The 27257-nt window shown below is 40.9% G+C and overlaps 5 protein-coding genes across 10 annotated transcripts in view; 2 read left to right on the plus strand and 3 right to left on the minus strand.

Annotated features, from left to right (window-relative positions):
* The first annotated feature begins 92 nt into the window (after positions 1-92).
* stmp1 (short transmembrane mitochondrial protein 1) lies at positions 93-2590 on the plus strand. Its single transcript, XM_005915634.3, has 3 exons — positions 93-256; positions 1033-1086; positions 2075-2590. The coding sequence occupies exons 1-3, from the start codon at positions 242-244 to the stop codon at positions 2144-2146; spliced, it is 141 nt and encodes a 46-aa protein (XP_005915696.1). The 5' UTR covers positions 93-241; the 3' UTR covers positions 2147-2590.
* Positions 2518-3242, minus strand: LOC106632386 (small lysine-rich protein 1). Its single transcript, XM_014329543.2, has 3 exons — positions 3175-3242; positions 3033-3077; positions 2518-2963 (listed from the first exon to the last, which is right to left on the minus strand). The coding sequence occupies exons 2-3, from the start codon at positions 3033-3035 to the stop codon at positions 2718-2720; spliced, it is 249 nt and encodes an 82-aa protein (XP_014185029.1). The 5' UTR covers positions 3036-3077; positions 3175-3242; the 3' UTR covers positions 2518-2717.
* Positions 2982-14080, minus strand: dhx57 (DEAH (Asp-Glu-Ala-Asp/His) box polypeptide 57). Of its 3 annotated transcripts, none has more exons than XR_006053833.1 (25): positions 13967-14080; positions 13052-13219; positions 12681-12959; positions 12393-12599; positions 11370-12262; positions 11096-11277; positions 10856-10977; positions 9563-9758; positions 9332-9456; positions 9080-9213; positions 8937-8991; positions 8630-8841; positions 8425-8541; positions 7970-8066; positions 7651-7824; positions 6470-6670; positions 6085-6361; positions 5751-5846; positions 5569-5652; positions 5212-5349; positions 5052-5126; positions 4831-4965; positions 4541-4741; positions 3175-4322; positions 2982-3077 (listed from the first exon to the last, which is right to left on the minus strand). XR_006053833.1 is itself a non-coding variant. In XM_005915641.3 (25 exons), exons 3-25 carry the CDS (start codon positions 13213-13215, stop codon positions 4179-4181), a joined length of 4308 nt encoding a protein of 1435 aa, XP_005915703.1. In that variant the 5' UTR covers positions 13216-13219; positions 13325-13358; positions 13967-14072; the 3' UTR covers positions 2982-4178. The 3 variants fall into 3 exon arrangements, 2 of the variants coding, with proteins under 2 accessions (XP_005915703.1, XP_005915701.1); XM_005915641.3 differs by adding an exon at positions 13325-13358 and having other exon boundaries at positions 2982-4322; positions 13967-14072; XM_005915639.3 differs by having other exon boundaries at positions 2982-4322.
* On the plus strand, positions 14079-16643 carry morn2 (MORN repeat containing 2). Of its 2 annotated transcripts, none has more exons than XM_042217658.1 (7): positions 14079-14143; positions 14413-14489; positions 14591-14623; positions 14695-14745; positions 14919-15025; positions 15108-15244; positions 16495-16643. In XM_042217658.1, exons 2-7 carry the CDS (start codon positions 14483-14485, stop codon positions 16595-16597), a joined length of 438 nt encoding a protein of 145 aa, XP_042073592.1. In that variant the 5' UTR covers positions 14079-14143; positions 14413-14482; the 3' UTR covers positions 16598-16643. The 2 variants fall into 2 exon arrangements, with proteins under 2 accessions (XP_042073592.1, XP_005915699.1); XM_005915637.3 differs by lacking the exon at positions 14079-14143 and adding an exon at positions 14281-14324.
* Positions 16644-18326: 1683 nt separating this feature from the next.
* Positions 18327-27257, minus strand: part of strip2 (striatin interacting protein 2) — a 34171-nt gene continuing 25240 nt past the window's right edge. For all 3 annotated transcript variants that reach the window (XM_014329520.2, XM_005915644.3, XM_014329510.2), the window contains 8 exons: positions 26158-26232; positions 25748-25845; positions 24865-24991; positions 23948-24048; positions 23673-23739; positions 23470-23574; positions 23078-23282; positions 18327-21640 (listed from right to left, as the gene is read on the minus strand). In XM_014329520.2, the coding sequence (XP_014185006.1) occupies positions 21390-21640; positions 23078-23282; positions 23470-23574; positions 23673-23739; positions 23948-24048; positions 24865-24991; positions 25748-25845; positions 26158-26232 (1029 nt within the window). In that variant the 3' untranslated portion in view covers positions 18327-21389. The remainder of the gene's footprint in view (positions 21641-23077; positions 23283-23469; positions 23575-23672; positions 23740-23947; positions 24049-24864; positions 24992-25747; positions 25846-26157; positions 26233-27257) is intronic.

The following is a 27257-nucleotide window of genomic DNA, read 5'->3' on the forward strand; positions in this document are numbered from 1 at the left end:
GTTGTAGTTCTCCAATGTTCGAAAACGTATGGCTCAGGATAAGGAAAAGACTACATCATATAGACGCTGAAAATGACGCCACAATTAGTTGTCTTGCGCATGCGTAGACGTTTTGTTGATAAAAAGCTAGCTTCATTCGCCAAGAAACTCGGCTACTTCCCTCCTTCTAACTTTGACCTGCCTGCATGCTTTTGTACCATTGAGTTAGTTTGCTTACCTCTAGTGTCTTCAGTATTTCATCATGCTGCAGTTCCTGGTAAGTTTTATATTTGTATTATTTTCCTTAAAAGTTGACGTCTGTTGCGAAGCTAGCCGAGTTAAAAATGTTAGCATTATGCTAACCGTGCAGCTAGTGCTGCTAGTTTGGATTGAAATTGAAACTGAGTTTCATGATTAGGAATAAATGTCACTGTCAACCACCACAAAGAATCTATCCATCTATCCATCCATCCCATGGTAGTTGTCAGTGCAAGTCAAATCCACTTTATTAATTTATCATCAAGAAGTGTAAACTTTGAAGTTTGGCAGATTTCTGCTCTAGAGCATTCACAATGCCACAATCATCCAGCAAAATCACCCAAGGTCAGACCGTGCAGTGCTTAGAGAAACTGGAATTACTCAGGGGAGGGCTGATGATCTGGGCTTGTTTTGCAGCCACAGTACCTGGAAGCGTGAAGTCATTACAACATCTACAACAGAATTACTCAATGTGATGAAATGGCCCAGTTAAAGTCTAGCCTGATTAAAATGCGGTGATGGTACCTTAAGAGAGCTGTGAACAAACGATTGTCAGCAAACCTCAATAAAGTGAAGCAACGCTGTGACGAGGAGTGGGCTAAAATTCCTCTACAACGATGTGACAGACTGATAAAGTCATACAGAATACAAGTTCTTCAAGTTATTGTTTGGTTCTACGGGCTATTGAATGGGGTGTGCTTAGTTTTTCACAGAACGTTGTGGAATCCTGTGAAATTGTTGTTGTTTTTTTCACACTAGTTTAAAGGGTTTTAATGAACTTTGTTTTTCTTCCAGGCTGGCTTCACCTTGGGAAATGTTGTGGGGATGTATCTCGCTCAGAACTATGAAGTAAGTGTGTTTTGTGACTTGCAAACCATTTTTTTTCCCAATGATTTAGTGAAGATGTCACTTTAACCCATGGGCTCCACTAACCCCGAACCAAAACGTATCTGGTGTGAATAGATGCTGGCTGGAGCCTTTTATTCCTTCAGTGACTGATGTGTGAAACTGCAGTTTTGTAAGGTCGTTGCCTTTATCTATGTATAGAAACGCATCCTGACTGAGCTATTAAAACACAAACACGGTATATGTGCACATTTCAAGTTTTTGTTTCTTGAATGTCTTTTTTGAACAACCAGAACATCTCAGTTGGTTGTGATCTGGACTCTGGTTGGTTTACTTGTGGGATTTGGGTTATTGTCTCTATGCTTTTTTTCTTTTTTCTTTTTTTTTCTGAATTTTCTTGATACAATTTTAAATTTATTGTTCCCTAAAAGCAGCTTTAAACAATGTTGTTCCCTTCAGTGCGTTGGTGTGCAGTGCAAGTTGTGCAATATTTCAAAGATTTCCATCATTACCATTCCTTGTTGTAAATGGTCCGTATTTAATCGTCTGTAACCAGACTTTGAATGTCTTTATTTACATCTACAATCTGTCAAGTTCAATTTCTATAGTACATTTTAAACTACCTCAATTGATCAAAATGACCAAGGTGCTGTAAAAGTTATGACTTGAGATGATCGTAACACATTTTCTGAGTAATCTTTGTTGTTCCAAAGGGTTCAAATATTTTCTTGCAACTGCATGTTCAGTGCCACTTTCTGCAGTCCTGGCAGTATATATATTATCTCCCACCTTTGTAAGATGGCTACAATAGATATTTAAGTTTGAAGCTTACAGCAAAAATCTGAATGTATTTTTTTTTTAATGAAAAATGTACTTTAGATCAGTTAATTTACACTACATTAGTTTTAGTTTGGTGCCTCTAACAAACCACAACCTATACATTTCTCAGACTTTATTACTGGTAGTTGTAATTTGTATCTTTCTCCTCTAGGTGCCCAACATAGCCAAGAAAATTGAAGCTTTTAAGAAAGATGTGGAAGCCAAGAAGAAGCCCCCAGAGTGAGCAAAGTGGGACCGTGTTGCAAGCAAGAATGGACATCCTCTGCAGAGAAACTATTTATTTTGATGTCATGGTTGTACACTTGATAAAAGAGTTGACCATGTTACATGTATATGAAAATATAAGCCGTGCCTGGAACAGTGTTTGTTTCTTCCCTTAGTTTTAGAAGCATACTCTTTATAAACTGTTTTCTAAGGTAAATAGTGCAAAGACTGGATTTAAAGAATATTACAAAAAAACTAATGGGATCATTTTAATTCCAGTTTCATGGTACTGCTGGTTGACCATTTTTGTTATGCACTCAAGCTATTCAATATGTCCACAGAAGATTTTAGAGTTAAAGTTAATAAAGATTTTCCTTCACACACCTCACAATAACTGCCAAAGTTTTTATTGTTGTTGTACAAACATCATTCTGAACCATACAATAAAGTTGAATATAGTGAAGTCTCATGCAGTAAGTTTTACTAGAATTAATTATTTAGTGCCTCAAACACTCCAACTGTCATCTCAAATCCATCCAGTAGGTGTCACCATTGGAAAGCAGTTAAAATTCTTTGGCAAAATTTATGATTCAGTTTTTCTTTCTTTTTGTCCCCTTCTTTTTCTTCTTTGAATTTGGCCACCCAAATCCTCTGAACGCCAGGCAGTCTGCTGCATTGTGAGCAATGTAGTAGATATTCTCCATGGCTGCTGGGCTGAGGATGTCCACCTCGGTTGTGGTGACTTTGGCACTACATGAGGACCTCTTTTTAGGTGTCTTTGGGCTCATAGTCTTCTTGGCTGACTTGGAACTGTGGGATCTTGATTTCCTGGTGGGCTTTGGAGAAAATACGTGGTTTAATCACTCATCTATAAATATATAAATGTCTTTTTTTTTTTACTTTACCATAGCGAATGTCAATCTTGCTTCAGTAAGTGATCAGATTTTCATCTGTAAAACAAGAAATCAGGTTTTTCTCTGCCAAGAAAGATTTAAAGTTTTTAGGACAAAGTGCCTAAAATGATAATAAAATGCAATCATTTCATACCAGCTCTCGCCTTGGCACTTTAAGTGGCACTCGAATGGCTTCAGCGGTGACAGTGATACCCCATCTGTTTACATCCTGTTGTCGTAGAAACAGACCGGACTTGCTCATGTATGAAGGGGGTTGGCCTTCCACCGGAGCTTAAATTCTTTTGCTGTATCTGAGACACAGCTGGGCATCAAACAGCACACACCGCTTACATTAAGTAAGGAAGAAAAACAGCGAACAACAGGTTATCATCACAATAATTTAATGGTAGTGCAGCGTTCAGTGGAATTCATGTTAAGACAGTAGCTTTCCAGTTTCTTTGGCAGCTCTCACCAAATCATCCTGGTGTAAAAAGCCCTTGCATTCACATTGTGAAATTGTACTTTAACATTTAAATACATTCAGTAAATGTACACCAACTGTATACCATGCAGAAGCTCTTGGATCTTTTAGTCATGCATTACAAATAAACTCATAGTACAAAATCCAATATGGACCCAAGAAACTTCTCAGTTGTGAGCAAGACACAACCCAAAATAAAAAAACCACTGTATACAAACTCTGTGACATCACTTAACAACCAATCATGTGCCAATTTATGTGCACATACCATGCAGCGGTAGTATGACATCAAAAACTGAACGAAGCATTAGCTGCTTTAGTCCAGCAGGAATAAGAGTGGAATCTTAATAATCACCTGCATAGAGACATTTTTTTCTTTAAAGGCAGAATTTGCTTTAAAAACCTTGAGTGCAACAGCAACTCAGTGGAAAACAACACTTTTAAGTGTAAGGTGGCAACACTGTGGTGTACTGAAACTGAGCTCATGTCAAATATTTGCCCAGCTAATCTTCCTCTGACTATCCACCATCAATGCAGTAATATTGACTTTTTAAAGAATTTTTAATAAAGACTTTGTGGGAGTGATGCAGGAGCACAAAAACATTATCACTGGGGCTCCATGCATCTGAGCCCTTTAAATAAAGAAATAATAATAAAGGAAGCTTTGAGTAGCAGAGCTACTCTGTAGAGATGAGGTGGACGATCATTTGTATGATGCTGGAGCCACGGGGGCAGCTGCACAGGTCCATGCTCGGGTTTTTGATTTTATCCTCCAGAAGCAGGTCCAGCTCCCAGCGCAGCTCCTTCAAAAGCTCAGCCACCTGGAAATAGTCACACAAGCACATGTAGTAACATATATGTTAACTTATATGTTGTAGTTGTTCAGTTGTCGTGCTTGCACTCTCCATAAAACTTGTTAAACCTTTAAAGCATATAAACTCTACACAGCTTGTACGCCCGTTGCAATACTAAGCTCTGAGCCAGCTATAACTTTTTGATCATGTGATCAAAAAAACCCCAAAAAATCAGATTCTCTGACCTCGTGTGAAGCAGCAGCAAATCGGATCCACCCATCATCCAGGGAGATGACAAACTCCCTTCTGTGCAGCTCCACGTTGACCTGTCCGCATCCAAATAGCACCAGCGGGTAAACAGACACCATGCTGCAGTCCCTGATGAAAACGCGACTCGTTTTCACCTTCTCATGGTAAACCAGGTACGGGCTGTTGTAGTGGCGAACCTGGTGCATAAAGAACAGAAAGGTGAGGCTTATTTCTCCTACAAGTTGTTTAGTTTGGAGCGTATCTTTTTTCCCCCCCCTAACCTCACCGTGTAGTTGACGGATGATGGATGCACGTGGACGTAACCGTCGTTCTTGGTCACAAAGCGGAGCTCGTTGGCTTTGGGTTGCATCTTCATCACTCCCGTGCCCGTCTTCTTATAAGTCCCTTGAGGAGCTCGTACCTGCAGGACATCAAGTGTGAATGTTTCATACTTCTGTTTGGCTTTCAGTTCTTTACTTGTATGACAAAGAGGGGGACTATGCCCACCTGGACCACGTTAGGATAGAGGGCAGCACACAGCATGGCGGACATCAGCCGGATGTTACTGGAATTTAGGTTTGCCTGAGATGCAAAATATTAGAATTTTTGAATTATTTTCTCCAAGATGAACCCTTGAATCACTGATTCAGTGATTTGTATGTGTCACCTCAGGGCCAGTAGCTTCCATGACCCCGTCTGTACCCTTGTAAGACATTTGCTCAATAATCCTGGCCTTCAGTCCCTCCTTGATGAAGCCAATGTCAGACAACAGCTCAGCAAACTGCCTCTTCAGACTGGCGATCTCCTGCCAAAGGTCACAATTCACCATTTCAAATATTATTCATATAAAACACACTGCTCGGGCCATTTGAAATTAAATCTGAATACATTGGAAGAACTTCATAAGCTTTAGCACTGCTTTAGATTTATATTCAAACAGAGAAGATCAGAATTATACTGTAGAGCAAGGGAGTTTATTGATTCTGGACAAGTGATTAAGTGCTTCTGGACACCACTGCCTCACCTGTAAACCCCGCCATGACAGGAAGTTCTCCCTGCAGTAGAGGAAGCTGGCACGGTGGCCATTCCTTGCTGCGGAGCACCATCCCTGCATAAAAAAAAGAAAGAAAGAAAGTTTTTATATTATCTGTATGTATTTCAACATCTTTGAATTATCTTATCACAATAAGCGAATGCAGTAGGGACCTTGTATGCCTGCAACAAAGCTAGATGGTCACTTTTAGCCACTGCAAACTCCACTTTCTTTTTATTTGCTTCCTCTCGCTTATCCCATGGAGACACCTGGAAGCAGACCAGATTTTCATTTCCATAGAATTAGACACTTGCATTACAAATATACATAATAAACAAATAAATGTCATTATGTAACCTCCTATCTGTTAAAAACCAACAGAAAAGATGAAGCAGCTCATTACTGCGCTGTGTACTATACTTGTAATTGTTAATGAGCCTAAAATCAGGAGCATGCTGCAGATGAACTGCACATAGCGTCTCTCAACAGAAACTAGCGCCTTCTTACAAATGGGGATTTGAAGGCCAGACTTGCAGCAATGGTGAGTGCTGGGTCAAGGCAGCGGAAGATGGCGCCGAACAGCATGAGCTTTCCGATGCGCACGTCGACAGGCAGGCAGGCCAGGTGGTAGCCCAGCGGGGTCAGCTTCTCATCTGTGGTCAGAGCTCCCAGGTCCTGAAGGCGCTGCTTGGCAGCGTCCAAGCTTCCCACTGACGGGGGCTCGATGAGCCGAGAGAAGACTGACTCCAGCGGCTGCTCCGCGAACACATCCAGGATCTTGATTCTGTTACAGAAAGGTCAGTGTTGTGAACAACCGTTTTGGAATTTCTCCAAATCAAATGCCATTTGCATTTTATAGTCAGAGTTATGTGGGAAAAACAGACGGCTCTACCGGAGACAGAGCTGCTCTAGTGGCACTCTCTGGATCTCAGGCAGCTGCTGCTCAGCCAGCTGGTGTTTAAAGCAGTGGCTGGTGAAGAGGTGGAAGCAGACCCCCGAGGCCACACGACCTGCTCGACCCCTTCTCTGCAGCGCGTTAGCTTGAGAAATCCACGTGTCCTCCAGGCTCTCCATGCTTTTAGATGAATCGTACCTGAAAGAAAAAAATATATATATATCAAGGGAGACTTAGAGATTCGTGGATTTGAGCATCACAAAACCATTTTAATATGATTGCATGGGCCTTTTAAAAAAACAAGAAGTATAATTCACACAGTGTTGGGGAGTAATGGAATACATGTACCGCCGTTGTCTAAGGAGCTTGGAAAGAAAAGCGTCTGGACTTCTTTGAGTTGCTTGAAGACGTTTCACCTCTCATCCGAGAAGCTTCTTCAGTTCTAAGGGTCAAGGGTGGAGAGTCCCAGATTTAAAACCCAGTGGGAGTTTCCCCCCAAAGAGGGACAAGGGACCCCCGATGATCCTCTACCTAATCACATGAGCTTTTCTTTCCAAGCTCCTTAGACTACGATGACCTGGATGACTGAGAACCGTCACAGACATGTACTGCCGATACGTATTTAAAATACAAAATATGAGTAACTGTATTGCGTTACAGTTACCGTTTAAAAAGGTGGTATTGAGAATACAGTTACTTTGTTGAAATAAATGGATTACACGGTGGTTTTTTCCTGTTTCATATGTTAGGCTATGCCCTCTCTATTTTTGGTAATTCCACACCGGTGGGAATGCAAACAAAACACGCATTAAGATGACGTGAAGAAATATTTTTAAAAATTCTCTAACATGAATGCAATAGGCAGAGTGTTACAGGCATCGCCCTAAACAATGTAGCATCATGGGCAGTGTAGTCTGTGCTGCAGGGAAAATGGACTGCCAATAAATCACATTCATGTAGTTGTAAAAAAAGCATAATAATATATTAAGTAATCCAAAGTATTCAGAAGACGTTACTCTCATTGAGTAACATAACGGAATACGTTACAAAATACATTTTGGGGCATGTATTCTGTAATCTGTAGTGGAATACATTTTAAAAGTAACCTTCCCAACACTGAATTCACAACCCGAAACTGTCAAAAATGAGAATTTAGGGCTAGCATAATAGAAGGTTACCTTTTCTCCTTCATTTTTCCAGAGTCGATGACATAAACCACGTCGTCGATGGTTACTGAGGTCTCAGCAATGTTAGTGGAGATGATGATCTTTGTGACACCATCTGGAGGCCGGCTAAAAACTGCTTGCTGCTCCTCATTGGACAATGTTGAGTGAAGGGGGTACACCACGCACCTGATGGGCATGACCAAAAGTTACAGTTAATGTGTTTCAGTCAAAAGTTTTCACACAAACAAACAAAAAAAACAGGTTCAGCTTTTAGCTTCATTTTATACACATACAATTGCAAACCAAGTGTTGCCATAAAACACACACAGACCTGGACGCGCCCCTGTTGTTGAACATTCTATTGGACTGAAGCTGCTCATAGAGCATCTTGATCTCAGCGAGGCCTGGCAAAAACACCAGCACTGCACCTGCAGACACAAAGCAACATAACCAGTGTTCAGCTTCACAGCTGTCCCCAATCCAGATCAGTACATCAGAGACTTACTGGCCACCTGTATATGGCAATGTTAACTGGACTGGCTCTTAGATAGAACAGAAAAGCGTTATATGAACACTCAAAGCGCTTTACACAACTTGTTCATTCAAACAAGTACTTTTTCTAAGCATATCTAACATTCACACATGCATTCATCGGAGAGCAACATAGAGTTAGTCTTGCCCAAGGATATTCGGCATGCAGACTGGAGCAGGACCGCCAACCTTCCAGTTGGCATGTGACCTGCTCTACCACCTGAGATTGCTTTGCTGTCAGTGTTGTTTTCTTACCAGGTGGGTAGTTGTGCTTTCCTTCTACTATCCACTCCAGCAGGCTTTCCACCAGGTCCATATTGATCTTGTCCAGGTCCATTGTGGCGATGGTTTTGAGCACAGACTTCTTAGTATCTGCATCAGCAACGCAAAATTTTAGATGTATGCCCTGATTGGCACTGGCAGCTTATCTGATTAAAACCTAAATATATTTTCATTTCACCTTTGTATCTGATGGTGAGATCCTGCAGGCTGAGCTGTTGGTCTGGGACCGAGTCTTTGACAAAGTCTTTATTACAGAAAGACATGAAGTTCCAGACATCTTCACTCAAATCATCTACCACGCAACTCAGGTCCCCTCTGCTTCGGGCACCCGTGGTTGACTGATTCTGTTTTCCTGAGCGCATGTAAGGGCTACCATCCTCAATGACATAGCTGGAAAAAAACAGCACAATACACAAACCGTTGTGTTACTAAGCAAATTGTAAAGACAGTCTACGGTTTACTTAAATGTTTTAAAATGTATTTACCGAGTATTAGCAATGGCATCTTCAAGAAAAAACTGGTCAACAGGAAAGGTGCGCCCTGGAGCAACACACATTATTAGAATGAAGAGGGGAATGCATAGAATGAGGTGTAAGAATAGAATTAGTCAGTTCTGCTAATAGATTACCTGGTATGTGGATAGTAGGACAGTTATAGAAATAGTCAGAAAAGAGGTTTGCATTAAGAGTGGCACTCATGAGGATAATCTTCAAGTCAGGCCTTTGCACCATCAAGTCTTTGAGCACCAGAAGCAGAAAGTCACTGAAAATAACAAATTAAGAGACAAGAAACAAAGAAGCAGCTTAAAATTTTTTTTCCAGGTTCATTTTTCCACATGTTACAATACAAGTGCCATTAAGCTGAAGTATATCTGTCTCACCTCTCCTCTGTTCGCTCGTGCACCTCATCCACGATGACATGCGTGACTCCTCTGAGGTCTGCCTCACCCTCCAGTCTCCTCAGCAACACCCCTGTGGTGCAGTATAGCAGCCTGGTGACTGAAGTCTGATAAAAGGAGCAGTCAGTGTTGGAAGAGTATATAGTATTAATATTAAAAAAAACAGACAACCAGAATGCTGTATTGTAGATGTTTTTATATCTGTATCTGTACCCTGACACTCTCCAGGCGGATCTGGTAGCCCACAGAGTTCCCCAGACACTCTGCGCGCTCCTGTGCCACTCTCTGAGCCACTGACATGGCAGAAATGCGGCGAGGCTGCGTGCAGATGATGTTGGCCACTTGCTCCGCGGGGCCACTCAAAGAGGCATCTAGAATGAACTGAGGAACCTGAGTGGTCTTACCACACCTGCAGAAAAGTCACATTAATTCAAAAAAAGCACATGAAACACAGTCATGTTTAGGAACAGGCAATAATCACAGGCATGTTTAGCATCTTTTTTGTGAAGGTGAATTTTTATACTTCTTTCAAACTCGAGTCCTCTTTTATATTAAGCTTACACTGGACTTTGGTATAGGCCATCTGTTCAGCCACAGCAGGTTTCTGTCTAAGTTTATATATGATTTTTATATTATATGATGATCAAATTGAACCATTTATCCTTAAACATTTTCATACAAAACCCAGACTACAAAAGAATGAGAGTTTAGAACAATGTGAAACCTGAGCTTTTGGTTCATTGAGATTACCTATGTACATACACTGATCTCTCCAAAAGTTGATTCTGTTCATCTGGACGTAGCGTTTTGTGGGAGAAACGTTTCGTCACTCATCCAAGTGACTTCTTCAGTCTCAGCTGACTGCAGGTTTTCCCAAATCTTATAAACAGTAAATTTGCATAATAACTGAAACCAGCCCACTGAAGGAACAATGGGCTGGGAGGTCAGTTCCTTAATCATAATTATGCAAATTCTCATGACCATTTCTCATGACCAAATTCTCAACAACCACTGACCAAAACCCACTGATCAATGGCCATGAGTACCATTCACAGAGAGTTGGGGAATGGCTGCAATCACAGCATTGTAAGATGGCGAAAGATGTACCCTTAGGCCCCCTCCTTGATTCAGAGATGGTTTTTCCCTTTTCACGTAAATGGCCTCCTTGACTCCGCGCTCAAACCAGCGTTCCTCTCTGTCCTAAGGGTACATCTTTCGAGACGATACACTGATCTCATTATTTAAAACTTCAAATAATTATAACAATATAACAGCAGATATGACAAAAAGTAAGGAAAGCCATAGTAGATCTCATTTATAAACTTTCAATTTTAATATATCTGATGTAAATGTTTTTAATTCCATACAAGCTAAAACCCTTCATATATCCATACATCACATTTGACTTGCTGTTGGTTGGGGAAAAAAGGCTGAAAGGGTGGATCAGTATCATTAAAATATATTTTTTCTTTAATTTATAAGTCACGGTAAAACTCTGGGACCTACCCAGTCATGCCACTGATCACCAGCACCTGACACTGGTCCAGTGCATCTAGGATGTGCTCTTTCTCTTGCCAAGCTGGAAGATTCTTCCTCTGTTCAAGCATAGAACTGTAGCGTCTGGAGGACTGGTTTGACAGAGGAACCAAAGGAAATCGGAAACAGATTACAAAGGATGCATCATACTGAGAAGGATTTGGAGGAAGAAAAACCAAAAAAAATACACATTTTTTTCCTAAGACCCACCTGTTTCCTACTGAACTCTTTGCACAGCTTGCTGTTTTCTAGCAGCAGATTGCCCATCGTATTGTGCTTTTTCACCATGTTCCTCTTTAGCTTGACGTAACTGTCGTTCTTAACTGGAACTGCGTGGTCCCTCTCATCCTCGTCTTTCTCATCCAGCTCTTCTGCATCCACTGTCCGTTTTACTAAAAAGTGAACAGAATTAAATACAGCTCTCTATTGTATAAAGAAACGACAGAAAATATATAGCAAAAATGTACATTTCTATCCGACTTACTATCTGTGGTCCTTGGGTTGCTAGATGCAGCAGCACTCCCGCTGTTTGCATGGTTACTACTGCTGGTGATGGCATTCATGCTCTCCTCAGAAGCTTTGCTCCTTACAGTTTTACTCTTTGCTATGGCAAGAAAGGGTGGAGGAACAGCAATCACAGGAGGTGGGGTGCTGTATTTGTGATGCCGTATGGACAATAGTTCTTTCATGGTATTTTCATCCTCACACAAGGTTATCAGGGTGTAAACAACAGGCTGGTTGCTTTCTGCTGCAGACAATGCCTCTCCAAATAATCTCTCAGTCACATGGAGCCTCCCCGCAGCGCAGAGAGACTCATCATTGGTACTGAAGGCAACTATTGGTGCTTGAAAAGGGTAACGGTTCCCTTTGGGGAAACGAACTTCCAGCTCATACTCAGGAGGAGAATAGCTGCTGACACCAGGCTGGCCTGGGCCTTTCAGGTCCGAGGAACCAGCCTCAGACATGTCTTTTTTGGGAAATTCATGTTTGAACCAACATTTGTTTCCATAGCGGCAGCCTTGACCTTTCATGTAGAATTTGCAGATGTCACCGATGTTTGGAGCTCCTCCACCTACCACTCCTCCTTTCTTAACAGGAGATCGTGAGAGGAACGACAGGTCCAGGGTTACTGTCCATACAGCATTGGCAATGCGCTCACTGAAGCGATCGCCATAAATAGCAGCTAGAGCCAAGGCCTCCTCCTGCTTTTGGTTTACACACTCATCCAAAGGCACCTCATCAAGTCCATCAGGGGAAACTGCTTTCTGACCATAGCGCTCAGTGAAAATCTGTTGGAGGAGCTGTTCCAAAGTTGCCCCAAACTCTCCTCCACCAGCTTCCAGCGCCTGTTTGCTGCGCTCCCTGTCAAAACCATATCTACACAGAGGAAATTATGAGAAAGCAATGGGTTAGAAGCTAATTATATTTACACACAAAAGCACCGATTCAGAACATCTGATTTAGCTCATAGGTAAGGTTCTGGAAATAAAACAAAATTTGAAATCACCTGCAGAGCTTTCCTATGGCAAATAAGGAGATAACAGGTTCAGGGCTGGGCTGTTCATCCTCATATTCTAGGTCAAATGTTGGGCTCTCTGCTTTCTGCACAGGCTCATCATTTGTGGCCCAAAACTGGCCTTCCTCACGGTAATCCAATTCATCAAATTCCTCTTCTTCCTCCTCATCTAGCCCGGAATAATCTGAACCAGAATCACTAAGGAACAAACAGAGGGTTGCATGAGTTTATTTCCTAGCTTTCTAATTGTTCTTTTCAAACAAGTGCGTATGTACTTACTCATACAGTTCATCAGAGTCCTGTGTCTGTAAAATCCTCAGCAACTCCTTGAGTTGTTCCTGGTTCGCATTAGTCATGAAGATCTTCTGCAACGGCATACTGCTCACCTCTGGTCTGATGCATTCACTGACCTTTGAGTGCATCCTGGTACTCGTCAAGGACCTTGGCAGAGCCTTGCTACTACTTTTCCCATTTCGGTCTCGATCTCTAGCTTTCTTTCCTCCTCGACCACCATCCCTGCCACCAGCATGGGCGCCACCACCTCGTCCTTTATTTGATCTGCAGACAGAATGAGACACGAGGCAAAATGATAGGAAATCAACTGAAGCCGAGCACACAAACCTAAATATTTCTTCAATATAAATTAACACCTGCTGAAATAAGAGGGTCCAAAATCAAGGTTGAAATCATCCCCGTCATCCCAGAGCCTGGTTCCTCCTTTCCGATTTCCTCCTCCTCCTCCTCCTCCTCCTCCTCGTTTATTAAATCTTCCACCTCCTCTGTTGGGCTTCCCACCTCTTCTCCTTGCGTTCATTTCTCTACCAAAGGACACACGAACAGTTTCATTACATAAACACCAGTACAAATACAAAATTGACTATTAAAAAAGAAAAAAAAAATCACTGGTGTCAGAATATACTTACACTCAATCAGTGTCCAATCATAGCAGAAAACAATCTGCGAAAAGAGACATTAAAAAGCATGGTCTGAATAAATTTTTCCAACCCTGGGAGTATACCCCCCAAAAAAATCCTAGATGAGGGAGAGAGAGCTACTGGTTGCGGACCCGGGAAGAGCAGGCAGCTACTACTGTCCACCCTCTGCAGAGCACAGTCACACATCGCTGTGGGCTGGCTGGCACTTCAATTCAAGTGTGAGCAATGAGATGGTGGCTGACACACAGCGCTGGTGGCTACAATTATGCAATCAAACTTAACGTGCAGACTAACAACCCAGTCAGGGCGATGACCGATTAACCCCACGGCTAGGTGGCTGGCTACAGGCAAAGTACAAAAGACCAGAACATATAAGGAATAATGTGGAAGTAAGGTGCTGCACGTTAATCATCTTCAAGTATAAGGAGTCGGCTAGCTAACGAGCTAACAGCTAGCAAGCACACTCATCACTTTTAATGTAACAGTAAGCTAACTGAAAAAAGCCTCCCGGCAAGGCAAGTCAGTGAATCTAAATGCTTTAAAAATGTCAAAAAGTATAGAGCCGTGTTATAATCGGCAAAGTGCGCAATAAACTGAAAAACGAAACTTTAATAACAATTGCGAACAAACCTGAACCAGCTGCTCTGACCACCGGTAGCCTGCATCTCTTCTATTGGCCCAAACTCTTGAGTTCAACGTTTCTTTTCCGGTTTACGTTCGCGCTTAGAAAAAAAAACACAATAAAAAAGTTAGCAAACAGTATCTCTCGGTCACTCGACAAGGTTAAAGTCGAAGGTTTTAGCGGCGGTAAGCCTTTCTTCTTGTTATTTAAAAACGGTAGTTTAATAAAACGCATTTAGAGCGTCGCACAAGCCATTAAAGATATTACTTTGCACCAATTCCGTAACTATGGTAACAAGGGCTAGCCTCTAGCTGCCTTTAAAACACAGGACCCCCGGCTTACTGGCAGCATTAGCTCCATTTAAGGGCAAGTAAAAGTGAACAGTTACAGTGCGGTTGTAACTTGTGTCATAGTCACAACTTTCTAATCAGCTGTCTGACTTTTCACATTGAAGAAGTTGGCCAGAACACAGCATTTGCTCTCGGCTCTGACAACCATCTGCCAGCTGGGGGAAGCTGTCACGGATGTCTGGTAGAGTGTGATTGTGAAGATATGAGTTCTAACACCTAGTCTGCGCACACTCACACACACACACAAACCCTGTTCTGATTCGGTGTGATTTTCATTTTCAGATAAGAAAGGAAGCGATTCTTTGAACACTGATGGTAAATATCCTCTTCGCGCCACAGTTTGCGCATTCTTGTGACAGCGTGAATAAATGTGTATTTGTTTACAGGGGGTGGACCTCTAAAAGTCTCCTACATTTTTCCAAACGGAGACAGATATGGTAAGTTATAGCTGGCTGATGATCCAGCTTTACACGTGAAACATTTCCACGTGTAAAAATCTTGGGAAGAAGAGACCTAATTCTTGGTTAAAGCAATACACAATGCCTCAATGTGACTGCTCAGATGAAATTTAAGTCTATGCTAATTATGTATGAACCTCTGTTCTCCACAGAGGGAGAGTGCAGCAGGTCTGCATATGGAGCACTGGTGAGGAGCGGTTCTGGTAAACACACCTCAGCAAGTGGCATCACATACACTGGAGAGTGGCATGAGGACAAAGTATGCAATTACTGCCTCAAACATCAGTTATTTTTACCATGTGGTTAGACAAACATAATCTCCCTCTCTGTCGCTCTCCCAGATGCGTGGTAGAGGGACCGTGCAGTATCCCTCTGGAGCACAATATGAAGGAGAATTCAAAGACAACATGTACAACGGCACAGGAACATACACCTTCCCAGATGGTTCTATGTGTAAAGGTCACTTTCATAATAACAGGTAAAAAAAATGCCTTTTTAAAAATATTTTCTGAAAAAAAAAATCTGATAAATATTAAAGACAACTATTATATGAGAGTTTTTATTTTAAAAGACACAAACATGTCATTTGGGAGTTTGCACAGGAGATGCAATTGACCAAACAAGAAATCCCAGACAAACCTAGTACAGTTCTTAAAGCACCTGACGATCAGATGAGATTTAAAGTTACATTGCTTAGTGTGGGGAAGATTCAAATGCAGGATGTGGGAACAAACAAAAAATCCTAAATTCAAACTGGATTCTTCTAATCTTATGATTATATAGTCCAACCTGGGAAGCAAAATATAGCCAACGCAAAGATATGACAATGACAAGGTTGAAAAACAGGTCAGTATATATGCACAAGTAATCGACTCAGGATGAGAAACAGGTGGGGAACCAAGCACAGGTGAAAGTAATCAAGCAAAGACAACCACAACCAGAGAAGCAGGCGCGAATGAAAGAGTGAAACCTGACATATTAGGAAACCAACTATCAAAGTAAAGCAGGAAATAGCTAAAGGACAAATTATAAACACTGAAATAATAAGACTTAACACTAAAACATGATAATAAGTAGAAGGTGCTACTACATAGACAAAACAGTGGGGAAGTCAGGGAAACACTAGGAAGACTTGAATAACAGTAAAATCAAAGCAGGAACCAAAAGAGGAATTTAAATGATCTCAGCTGGTGATATAAAAAAAAGCATAAATCAACCTGCTCTAAATCAATTTTACCTGAAGCTTCTTGAACACAGAGTAGAACATTGATTAGTTACATCTTTATTTGCATATTTCCACATTCTTTATATTCTGTTCATGTGACAATTTCTGTGATTGGAGTGGTTTCTGCTCAATTAATCTTTTTTTAGTCTTAAGAATAGTCAAGCATGAGGCAGAAAGTACCTGTTTTTTTCCCAGCTGGAGTTCTTAGGTTTGATCAAGCCAGCTAACACAAAGGAAACCTGGCTATGTTAAACTTCCTTCATAGGTCAAACCCCAGGACCCCGACATAATAAATTGAAAGAATATATGGTAACAACAACTGTTTGGATGAACTGTATCCAGACCAGACTCAAATTTATGATCTTTCCTTATTTTTATTTATTGTACGCGTTTAGCTACAATATTGTGTAACCCACTAGTTGTTGTTTCTTCGGTTCTTTGGCTTTGTTTGGTTCAAGCAGATGAAATTGAAGATTTTAGCTGTTTTTACTGGTGTGTTCCAGGTTGGAGGGAGATGGGGCTTTCATTAGCGCACAGGGACTGTTCTGGACGGGGGAGTTCCACGGCAAAGCAGCGCTTGGACTCAAATTGGAACACAATCTTTAGGCAAAACAAATACCACACTTTGGCACATATATCTATAACATTAAAATGTAACTGCATCAGACAACAAACTTCTTCTGTATTTTGTTTTTCATACAAGATCTTGTGCACATTTTCTTTCACTTCATATATTAGTGGGTGACAGTTGCTGGCATAAGTGAGTCAAGTATCTACAATACTGTGTCTTGACTCTTTGTGAGAGTGAAGGACAAGTGCAGGGTAATTTTATTATCACTGCACCACCATCCAATCCCAGAGGGGCTCATGTCCCCATCCATAACAGCTGTACCCAAACTGCTGGAACATTGGCCTGGGGAAGAGTGAGTATGTGGTCATTTTGACCTTCAGTGTGTGTACACACAGCTTTGTGTGTGAACTGGCTTTCTGCCCCACGTAACCCCTCCGACAAATTAAAATGAGTCGACAAACAAAAAAGTGTTCAACACTGTTTAATAAGCAACTCTGCAACTCTGATATCGTAATCTGTCACTCTATCGTATAATGCCTCTATGGATGTGTAATTGCACATACCCCTGAACATCTTCAGTGTCGAGTATTTACTGGATCTAGAATATGCAGATATGGAAGTGTGAGTAACAAAAAACACATATATACGGTAATAACGTCCATACAATACTAAACACTTCTGGTGAAATATTACCCTAGATACAATAAACGGCAATTTTCACTGATTGTACAGTTTTCAGGTAGAAAAAAAAACAACATTTTTTTTTTGCATTCCAAGTCTTCAGTATGGACTTGAATGCAGATAGCAGAAACAAGAGAATAAAAACAGGAAATGGCACTCAAATTTGGCACAAGATACAAAAAGAAATAAACATTACATCTGAACTTTAAGTGCGACCAACACTCACAATGAGCTACTGTGTTTTTGTGACGATGCACAGCTTATGCAGTAAATGTTTAGAGGTTCAGGTGTATCAGAATGTATATTCCTCTTTACAGGTAGTGAGCCAGAGAATGGCAAGGAAGCTTTTAAAACTGTTGTCATATATATATATATATATATATATATATATCTCATCTCCATAAACCTGAGAATCTATAAAGTATACAATATTATTGTTAAAGATATCGCCTTCCTGAAGAAGAAAACAAAAAGAGAATCCTGTGTGGTGCACAACACTGTACAAGTGACTGTACGAGAAACAAAAAAAAACTTTTCTTACTGGACTGGAAAGACATTAACACGTGAACACAGAACAGAACCATGGTCATGCACATTTCAACAAGACTGAGTATCAAAATTATTTCTATACAGAGATAATACGTAACAGTTTGTAACCCCTCAAAGCAAGTAGATAACAATCTGAAACAATCAACAATTGTACAAAAACAAAAGTACATGCTTTTTGTCCTTTGTGCTTGTTTGTGTGCTTAAGTAAAGACATATCCAGGAATCAAGGTGCTCACCTCTGAAGCATCGTTTAGGCAGTCGCATCTACAGGAAGTTGCACTAAACTGGAAAAGCAGCACCATTATTGTGACAACCGCCACCACCAGTGTGGTTCACATGTTGTGCTGTTGTTGAGTGGAAGTGGGGCGTCAGTTAACAGAATGGCCACTGTTCCGATCATGGGTTCGAATAACTCCAGATGGTTCGATAGAAAAGCTCAGGGAAGCAAGCAGACACAGTCCAGCCAAGACAACAAATTCGTTTTCACTCTAGAGGTGTTTTTGCTTTAAAATAAACAAATTACAACTTTTGGAAACACTTCATAAAATATTTTTTGTTTGGTTTTTAATGTCTTGCTTCTTTGTGGCGTGCCAAGACAAAACAGACACACTATTGACCTTTAAGTCTGTGGAGGACAAAGAGTGCCAAACTAAACAATCAATAAAAAAATGCTCCATTATTTGGATGAAAAACCTTTTAAATTGCCTTAACTTAGTTATAAAAAGGGACAATTATATTATTTTATTTGAATTTCTTCTGTATTTCTTCTCTATTCACAACAGCCAAGAAAAGACACGATCAAGACAGACTTGTGGACTTTCCAATATGTCCATAATATTGAATAATAATGTTTGCAAATATCTGTCAGAACTATGTCTCAAAATGTTTTTTATTGAATAGGTTTCTGGTGCATTGAGAGAAACTATTTTGTGTGTTTGTTTATGTATTAATATTTGTTTGAGTATTTCTCTGTTTGCATTGTTACCACAATAATCCAAAGACATCCTGAAGCTGTAAAGTCATAGAAAATAAACAAAGAAAAATAGACTTTAACGTCAAAGCTTTGACATTTAGGAAACAAAGATTTTGTTTTTAAAGACAATTTTGGACTTGTTTTTCAAATACTGCACATATTTATTTATTTCCAATTAAATTTAAATCCTTAATCAATTTGTTAAACATGTACTAAAAATAGCAGGCTCCAGCCCCCCGTGACCCTGACAGGGAAAAGCAGAAGAGAATGGATGGAATTTACTAAAAATATTTGTTTTAAATCGTGAATGTATTTCAGTGTTATTTCCGCCTTAGTGTCTACGATTTCAAGCAGCTTTCTGACTGTTCAAGTTGAGCCTGGCATTAACTAACCAAAAGACACGATGATGATCTTATGATGAACTTGAAATTACAGCTGCTCAATTTGCATAACATAATAAAATATTTATTGAGAAATGAAAAGGTTGTAGTTGAAACATAATAAATGGATAAATAAACAAATGAACAACAAGAAATAAATGGATAAATTGGCAAATATGAGAATAAATGCACGAGTAAATAAATGCTATGCCTATATTTTTGGTATATTTTAAAGAATATTAATTAACTGAGTCACTCATTTTTTTTAATTTAGTTCTAATCTTGGCAGTTTTGGTCTTTCATATAGGTAAAAAAAAAAAAACTTCCCCATTCCACAGTCAATAACAAATTCAAACAAGTGCTACACAGGTCATATTATGGCTCAGTCACACTTGAGTGAAACTACAACTATAACCTCATTGCGACTGGGAGAAATGAATAATTGCCCAGGAGCTGCACTGAATTTTTCACATTCGCCAACCAATTGCAAGCATTTGTGGTGACACACTGGGGAGATCGAGAGTGCAACGCCCCTACGTCTGTGCAACCAGTCCCAATTGTAACTGCCGAGGTCGCCTGCCGGGAGAAAACCTGTTTTTAAACAGTCGTTGTCCAATTCAAGACTGACTGCCAGACAAACAGAAAAAGGTTTGCAAATTATTGTCCGTTTAGAAATGCAGACAAATTACCAACATGTTGCAATCTGAGCCAGTTTGTTTTGTTTTCAACAGAGAACTCAAAACAACTGGCTTTCAATTGACTGCATTTTGTTAAATTCCTGTGTAATTTTCAGTAAAAATTGCTGTCCTGCAGCAATTACGTCACCATTTCTGAATTTGTATTTCAGATCTTTGAGGTTCTGGCTGGACTCTGAATCTAAGCAGTGATGTTGTGTCTGTAGATAGCAACAGATTTGCAGTTTTCACTGATTTATCTTAGCTGATTGCTTTATTATCACAAACACATTGCGTTTAATTTCCAACTTGACCATATTCAGTGACAGACTGATAGAAGACTAACTCCATCTTGTTGCTGGTTCGTCAATATCTTTGTTCTTGGCACACCACAGTGGCTTTGAAGACAGCGACTGACTGTGAGTGGTTGCAGGCTTGGTCTGCACCTTTTGAAGGAACCATTTCAAAAGCAAGTTCATTGCACACGGTTGCAATAATTGTGGTCACACTGCGACCTCCAACCAATGTTTTCCCCAGTGTGACTGTAGCATTACAGCTTCATTCAAAGTGATATGAAAAACTGAAGCGTTTTGATAAAAAGTACATCCAATTAGCTTCTGTGACCTCTTCATCTCTCACGACATGTATCGAAACAAACCCTGGAGGACATCAGTAATTATAGGTTTGACGTTGCTAAAAATGAAGCTAAGATATTTGGAATAGCAGGATTTCTGTATATAAGGTTAATTTTCTACTTAAAAATACAGATATATTTTTTTTAAGACAAAACATTTTGTTTTTTTAAACTCACATCTCCCATTTTTTCAGATTTCCTTCTCCACACAAAGACTTTTACACATCCACAGAACAAACCCATACACTAATACGCTGGTATATTTCTCTTTAGTTTTTTGGTGCCTTCGGAGCAAAGAGCTCCCATTTCTACATTTAGACTATCATAACCCTGTGGCTCCATTTCTCTTTTATACAAAATATATAATAGAAATGTTTAAACCCATCACCGACAATCCACAATCTCTATACCTACAGTAGGCTCTGTGTTAAATTTAAAAAAAGGTTCTTTCAAACAATCATTTATCACGTAATGTTTAGAACACACGTTGATACAAATAAAGAGGAAAACATCACTGAGGAATCAGAAGAGCACCGACGTGTTAAAAAAAAGGGACATGGTGTAGAAATTGATGTTTTTGTTGTCTAACATGGGGGCGGGGCAGTATAACTGGCCACAAAAAACAGTTTCCTGCTACAGCGATACCAGGTGTTTCTTATAACTGCTACCTCTGTTCTTGCCGGTCATGTGTGTTCATAGTAATTATAGGCACATGTCAGTGTGTGGCACTCTTTAATTGGATCCATTTTACAACTCATCTTTGATCCTCTTGTCGTTTCTTCCGTTGCTGCATGCAGCTGCCAGCTCCTTCTTCCCGCTGGCGCTGCTTGGTACGACCTCCTTAAACCACTCCCAAGAGGCTCAATGTGTGACCTTCGCACAGTTACATCCACCCCACGCCCTCATGCCCCCCTCTCTTCCCTCCCTCCCCGTACGTTATGGATTCTGTAGTAGGCCCTCCCACTGGATTGGCTGCGAGAAGACCTCTCTCTCCAGCCACATCTCGTAGCTGTAGTGGAAGTCCTCCGGCAGCTCTACGCGCTGGCCCAGCACGCTCTGCAGGCAGTTGTCCACGGGCGCGAAATCTCCGTTCCTGTTCCTTTCGTAGCGGCGGCTGTTGAACTTCTCGATGCTCTCCCGCAGGGCACACTCCTCTGCCTGGAAGTCCCACGGCCGTGCGTCGATATCTGCGATTTTTACACAATTTGAATTTGAATTTAAGTGCCTGCTTCTTCTTTCTATCTCCTACTCTTTCCCGCTCTCTCTGTCACGCTCACAGTGACAGCTTGCTTGCTCTCCCGTGAGGGATGGAGACCCTGAAAAGTCCCCCCACCCCACTCTCCACCCCCATCCCTGTTGCCATAGCAACACAAACCAGACAGTTTGCCATTGGCTGCTGGACAACTGTACTACACACATATATGACAGTATAGGAATCATGCAACCAGCTGCACAAACACCCACATACATGCAGTAACTACCCTGAACGTTCCTGTTTTCACAGCCCCGGGTACACATGTTCATTATGCTGCAGTCTCCTCTCTGTTCATCAGCTCTGAGTGAGGAGCACTGCTGGGGCCAATTAGCTCTGTGACTGCTTCGTTTAGGAAGATCTAAAAGGCTAAACTGAATGTATTCTGAGCAATGCTGCAGGATGTTCCTAATTTAATCTGTGACTCCAGCCTATCAGACTACAATTTACTAAGCTCCACTCGACAGTTTTTGACTAACATAATAAGTACCCTGTGTCATCATCATAAAGCATACAATAAAACTGTCACAGCTGTTGCCATTAAAACGCTGTTAGAAAATTCTATTTTGCATTTTTAAATCTGATTTTTAATTTGTATTATTTATATTTTTACTACATTATCTTTTCTTTTAGCTAATGTACTTTGTCACTGTGAACTAAGAGTCAGACACTGGCTTATCATAGACATATTAATGCATACTGACATTTTTTTAAAGCACACTGCAGAAAATCTGAATTTGGAAGTGCTGTTATAACAGCGTTTGTCCAGCAGAGGGTGCTCTATGTGTTCAGCACTGCAGCACAGGTAGCAGAGAGTCATCAAAGCTGAATGGTGCAGAACAAATGCCTTCTTCACTTAAGTTACAGTAACTTTATGGTTTAGATATACTGTATGTGTATTATACATAAAGAATATGCGTTGCTATATTTATTAAAGGATTTTTTTTTATCTGTCCCCAAAATCACATATCAGTTGCTCCAAATTGGATAAAAATTGGTTAAAGAAAAATTCCTAGACATAAAGTGTTAAAAGGAGTAAAAATGAAATAAAACCCAGAGAGCACACGAGTCACAAAACATAAACTGGTCTTTAGTAAATCAAACTGAACTGTGCAAACAGATTATGGGCTGTTCCCCAGTACACAAGGATATATTCTCTTCCCATGAGACGTGTTTTTTTGACCTTTCGTCCACACATAAACAATGTTTTAGGTCAGTGAAAACGGAGCTTCTGTGCACAGTGTTATTTGTAGCTTCTGATTGGCCAGTATTTTCAGATTTTTGGGGGTTTTCGTGATATTTTTCAAAATGTAAGCAGAAAATCCCTGTTTCAACAAATCCCAGCATACTGCTTCTGCCAGCTGCTATTTACCGTTTCCATAGGCCCAGTCATCATTGAGCCTGTGCCGGACCTTCTGGTAGATAGCCGACATGGTCTTCATGTTGCTCTTCCTCCACTGGCGGCCCAGGTACTTGGTCTGAATCTTGAGCAGTTTGAGAACATAGAGCTGCATCATGGCCTGCTTCACCTTCAAAGCCCTCTTCAAGATGGGGGCAGACTTGAAAACAACCAGCATCTGAAAGAAAGATTAAATATAATGAAGCAAATTGAAGGCATCTCACAAACTAAATGTCCCTTTAACAGGATGCACACTCGTAAGGAGGCAGATATCACTTTGCATTCAATATAAAGATATTGAATTCAGGTGGGTGTTCCAACCTAAGGCTTCCTTATGAGACGCAGACTAATGCAGATTTACACACCATGGTCCTCGAGTGTTTCCACTTGGTCAGCTTGTTCAGGATTCTCAGCAGATTAATGCAGGAAAACAGATTCCTCCAGCAGAACTGACTGCTGTCTCCGGCTTCCTGAAAACACACGTGGAGACACCGAGATCATCATTAAACAGCGAGCGCTACGTTCTTAGCTGACTATTACTCATTGAGGCTCAATCAGTGTGACTCACCAGGCTCTCAGCTGTAAGCTCAGGCATCTCATGGACCACACAATGGGGAAAGTCCAGCACACATATACTATAGTGTGAAAACACAGAAACAAACAACGAGAGACAAAAACTGATAACTCTGCAGATCAACCTGTCACCTGTAACTTAATGTGAATCTGTATGAACCTCTTTTAGGTTATTACACAAACAGATGCTTGTGCGACTGATCGTCGGAGGTTGAAAATGGTGACGTAAATGGCGCTGTAAGTCGAAAGGATGAGAGAAAAGGATCCTACCTGTTTTTGGCACTGATGTAAGACATGATGTTCTGGTTAAAGAACTTGAGGATGAGTGGGATACAGTTGGCAAACACCAAGTGCTGGGAGACAATCTCAAACTGCAGGGAAAAAAAGAGGAGGCGGCAGTGAGGAACAGTCTGGAGAAGAGCCATGGCTGAAAATGCAACGGTTACATTTAGTGATATGTATTGGAAGAAAGGAAAGCCAATCAATCAGTCAATAATAGTAAAAATAATGCAACACATTTCAGACTTTTCATTGGGGGGTGTGGGGAAAAAACAACCCAATATTACTGCTGAGTGTGGAAAAGATCAGGAGCCAAGTGGGGTCATTTCTCATGCTGAAGCTACAGTATTCATCTCAATGCCGAGTTTGTGTGGGTCTCAAACAATCCGCAACCGATTTGGCTTCCCACTGGAGCCGCTTTCCCCTTCAAAATTGTGTCAGCATGTAATCTCCTTTAGTTGCAACAGAGGGCGCTATCATTCTAAGTTTACAGAGCAGCTTTTCAACTATGTAGATATCCCTTACTAGCATCAGAAAAATTCATAATCACTGAAGCAACAAAAAACTGAGATACTAAGCACCAGAAATGAGGATGAATCATTTTTCAGTGAGTTTTACATCCTCACTGAGATGAACTCCAATTACGAGTCTGTGTGGCTGAGTCAGGGGTTTGCGAGTTGTGAGTGAAGATAAAGCTACAAACGTGTGAGGGGGGGAGGAGGATGAAATGGAGAAAGTGATGGCACACTTGACTGATTAATCAGGCGCAGGACTGGGGAGGTTACAGTGGGGGAGGTGTATGGATTTTATCAGGGAAGAGAGGTGACATGTAAGAGGAGGAAAAGTAAGTTAAGGTGTATGTAGGAGGGCACAGTGAAGGTGTCTGTGTGTGTGTGTGTGTGTGTAACCTGATAGATATGGTTGAGTTTGAAGTGCTTGAGGAGCAGGAGGAGCAGAGCAGAGATGGCCTTGACGATGATTTCCTTGTGCCGGTTAACATCGATTCCCAGCTTCATGCTCTGCAGGACGGTGATACTAAAAGAAACACACGCTGTAACTGTAAGGCCTTTGGGTCTTTAAGAGTATAATCACTTCTCTGACAAAGTGACAGGCACAGAAGGAGACCGAATAAGATTTATTTTGGGCTTTTTAAAAAACTTTTTTTTTTAGCCAGGACAGAACTGGAAGACACGCAGGAAACAAACTGGGGCAGACTTGAACCCAGGCACCCTGTATGGCCTTCTGATGGCTCTGCTGCCAGCTCAGGCAGGTGAGCGAGTGCGTAGTTTCAAAACATGCTCACAAAAAAAAGAAAAAAAAAGAAATGGATTTCAGCCATGAAAATATCAGACATCTTTCTTTTTTCTGAGTGGGTGTTTTTGCATCAGGAAAACTGTCTCTCCTTTCATTGGCGTGTCAGCGAATCTAAAACAGAGCCATCCTACAGACCACGAACAACCCACAAGTAGTGCATTTCCACCAGTGCTAACAGCCAAGAAAATCCATAAGAAAAGCAGGCTGTTTTTTTTCTTGCCAAGCGATTAGACAAAAATAAAAAGAAATCGTACATAAACAGCAGTGCAAAGATGCTCCCGAGAGAATTTCTTTCTTTTTATTCCACACTGCATCTTTTTTTAATTATCGCTGAGCATTATTAGCAAAAGTGTGTTTACTCTTCAAAACTGTCTCATCTAAATATGGCTCTAGATATCTACAGCATCATGAAAAAAGAAAGAAAAAAAAGAAAAGAAAGACAGTCAAGGATCCCAGCAGTCTTTCTGCAGTACTTACGGCATCTCCTCAGGCAGCACATCAGCCAGGATGTTGATGGAGTCCGTTTTGGCTTTGGAGGTCGGAGCTGCAGCGAGCAGTAGCTTCAGGAGGGCAATCTGATGCAAAAAAGAACACAAAAATAGAGGAATAATAACAGGCTAATCATTCAAGTTTCTACAGTACCCTCTTAAAAATCTTGTAAGCTTTTTTGTCCTCCACAAAACACATTTCATATGAGATAATGTGCAATAATTTAATGCTAGCTAAAAAAAAGAAGCACGAAGTGCTATCAGAAATATGATTGAAACCAGTACAGAGACAGTTGCTAACCACTGAGACTCTGTGTTACACTATTAAAGATTTAATGAGCTGGTTTTATTAAACAAAGGTCAATAACTCCGGTGAGAATTTAATCATTAATCACTCACCACATACTGTGACAGGTTGGGAAGCATTCCCAGGTACAGCATCTCTGCTGCTGTGTCCTCCACTTCCTCTTCACCCTGGGAGATAACACGTGCATACAGTGGAAAGTCAACACTGAGTGCTCAATATGGCAACATTCGAATCTTTCTTCCAAATTTAAGTTCAAACACCTGAACAAAGGCAGATATAAGCTCAACACTGACAGAATTGGGGAAATTAGAGCCAATCACATGATGTGATCACAGCCAATCGATCAAGTTAATGTTGCTGAACCAGACCTATATTCACGTTCATGCTCAAGTTTGACATCAGCCACTGTATTTCACACAGTTCTAATGTTACCGCGCTGACAACATCTGTCCACAGGCAAAACAATGTCTTTGTATTGGTGAGAATTAACAGATCTCTGGATCACATGATTCCTTCTTGCAGCCAGTGCGGTCCTACTGGCTTCACCTGCCCTGGAGGTGCTCCAAAAAACTGCAATGCTGTGGACTTGTGGCTGATTTAAACTTCTGCAGTGAATCTTTGTAGAGACCATAACATAACCTACATAACCATTGAGCATGGGGTTAAATACTTTGCAGTTATGTGAATTAGATCTATGCAGTATCACGCATAGATATATTTCCGGTATATATAGATATATTTTTCATTTATGTTCACCTGCTGTCACAAGCTGTGGGTAGTGACTGACGGGATAAGGTCATGGACACTAGCAGCATGAATCACATTCACAGGTGTTTGTTATCACCCGCAGAGTTTGGGTGAGGACCTCAGACATTTAGGATGCAACCTTCTGCTGGGAAGCCTGGGGTCCTATGATTCATGTACTGTATATGTCAAGTAAACGCCCGCGGCAGTCACTGGAACACGTCGGATACACGGAGGCTCCAACAACACTGGAGCAGAGATGTTGCCGTGGCACCAGCACGGTATCAGGCAGGTGGTTTACGGCTGTAGCTGATCAGTGGACAGAGATCTGAAGGACCGCTTATGCCGACTGTGCAAAAACCATAAAAACATCTGGTTTCTGAAACAATATGCATCAAGATTTTTTTAAATGTTTTAAAACCACACTATATTTAAATTTATGTACTGA

The sequence above is a fragment of the Haplochromis burtoni genome, unplaced genomic scaffold (genome assembly GCF_018398535.1).
Source record: "Haplochromis burtoni strain Fernald_Lab_line unplaced genomic scaffold, NCSU_Asbu1 Contig_14, whole genome shotgun sequence".
In the NCBI taxonomy this organism is placed as follows: domain Eukaryota; kingdom Metazoa; phylum Chordata; class Actinopteri; order Cichliformes; family Cichlidae; genus Haplochromis; species Haplochromis burtoni.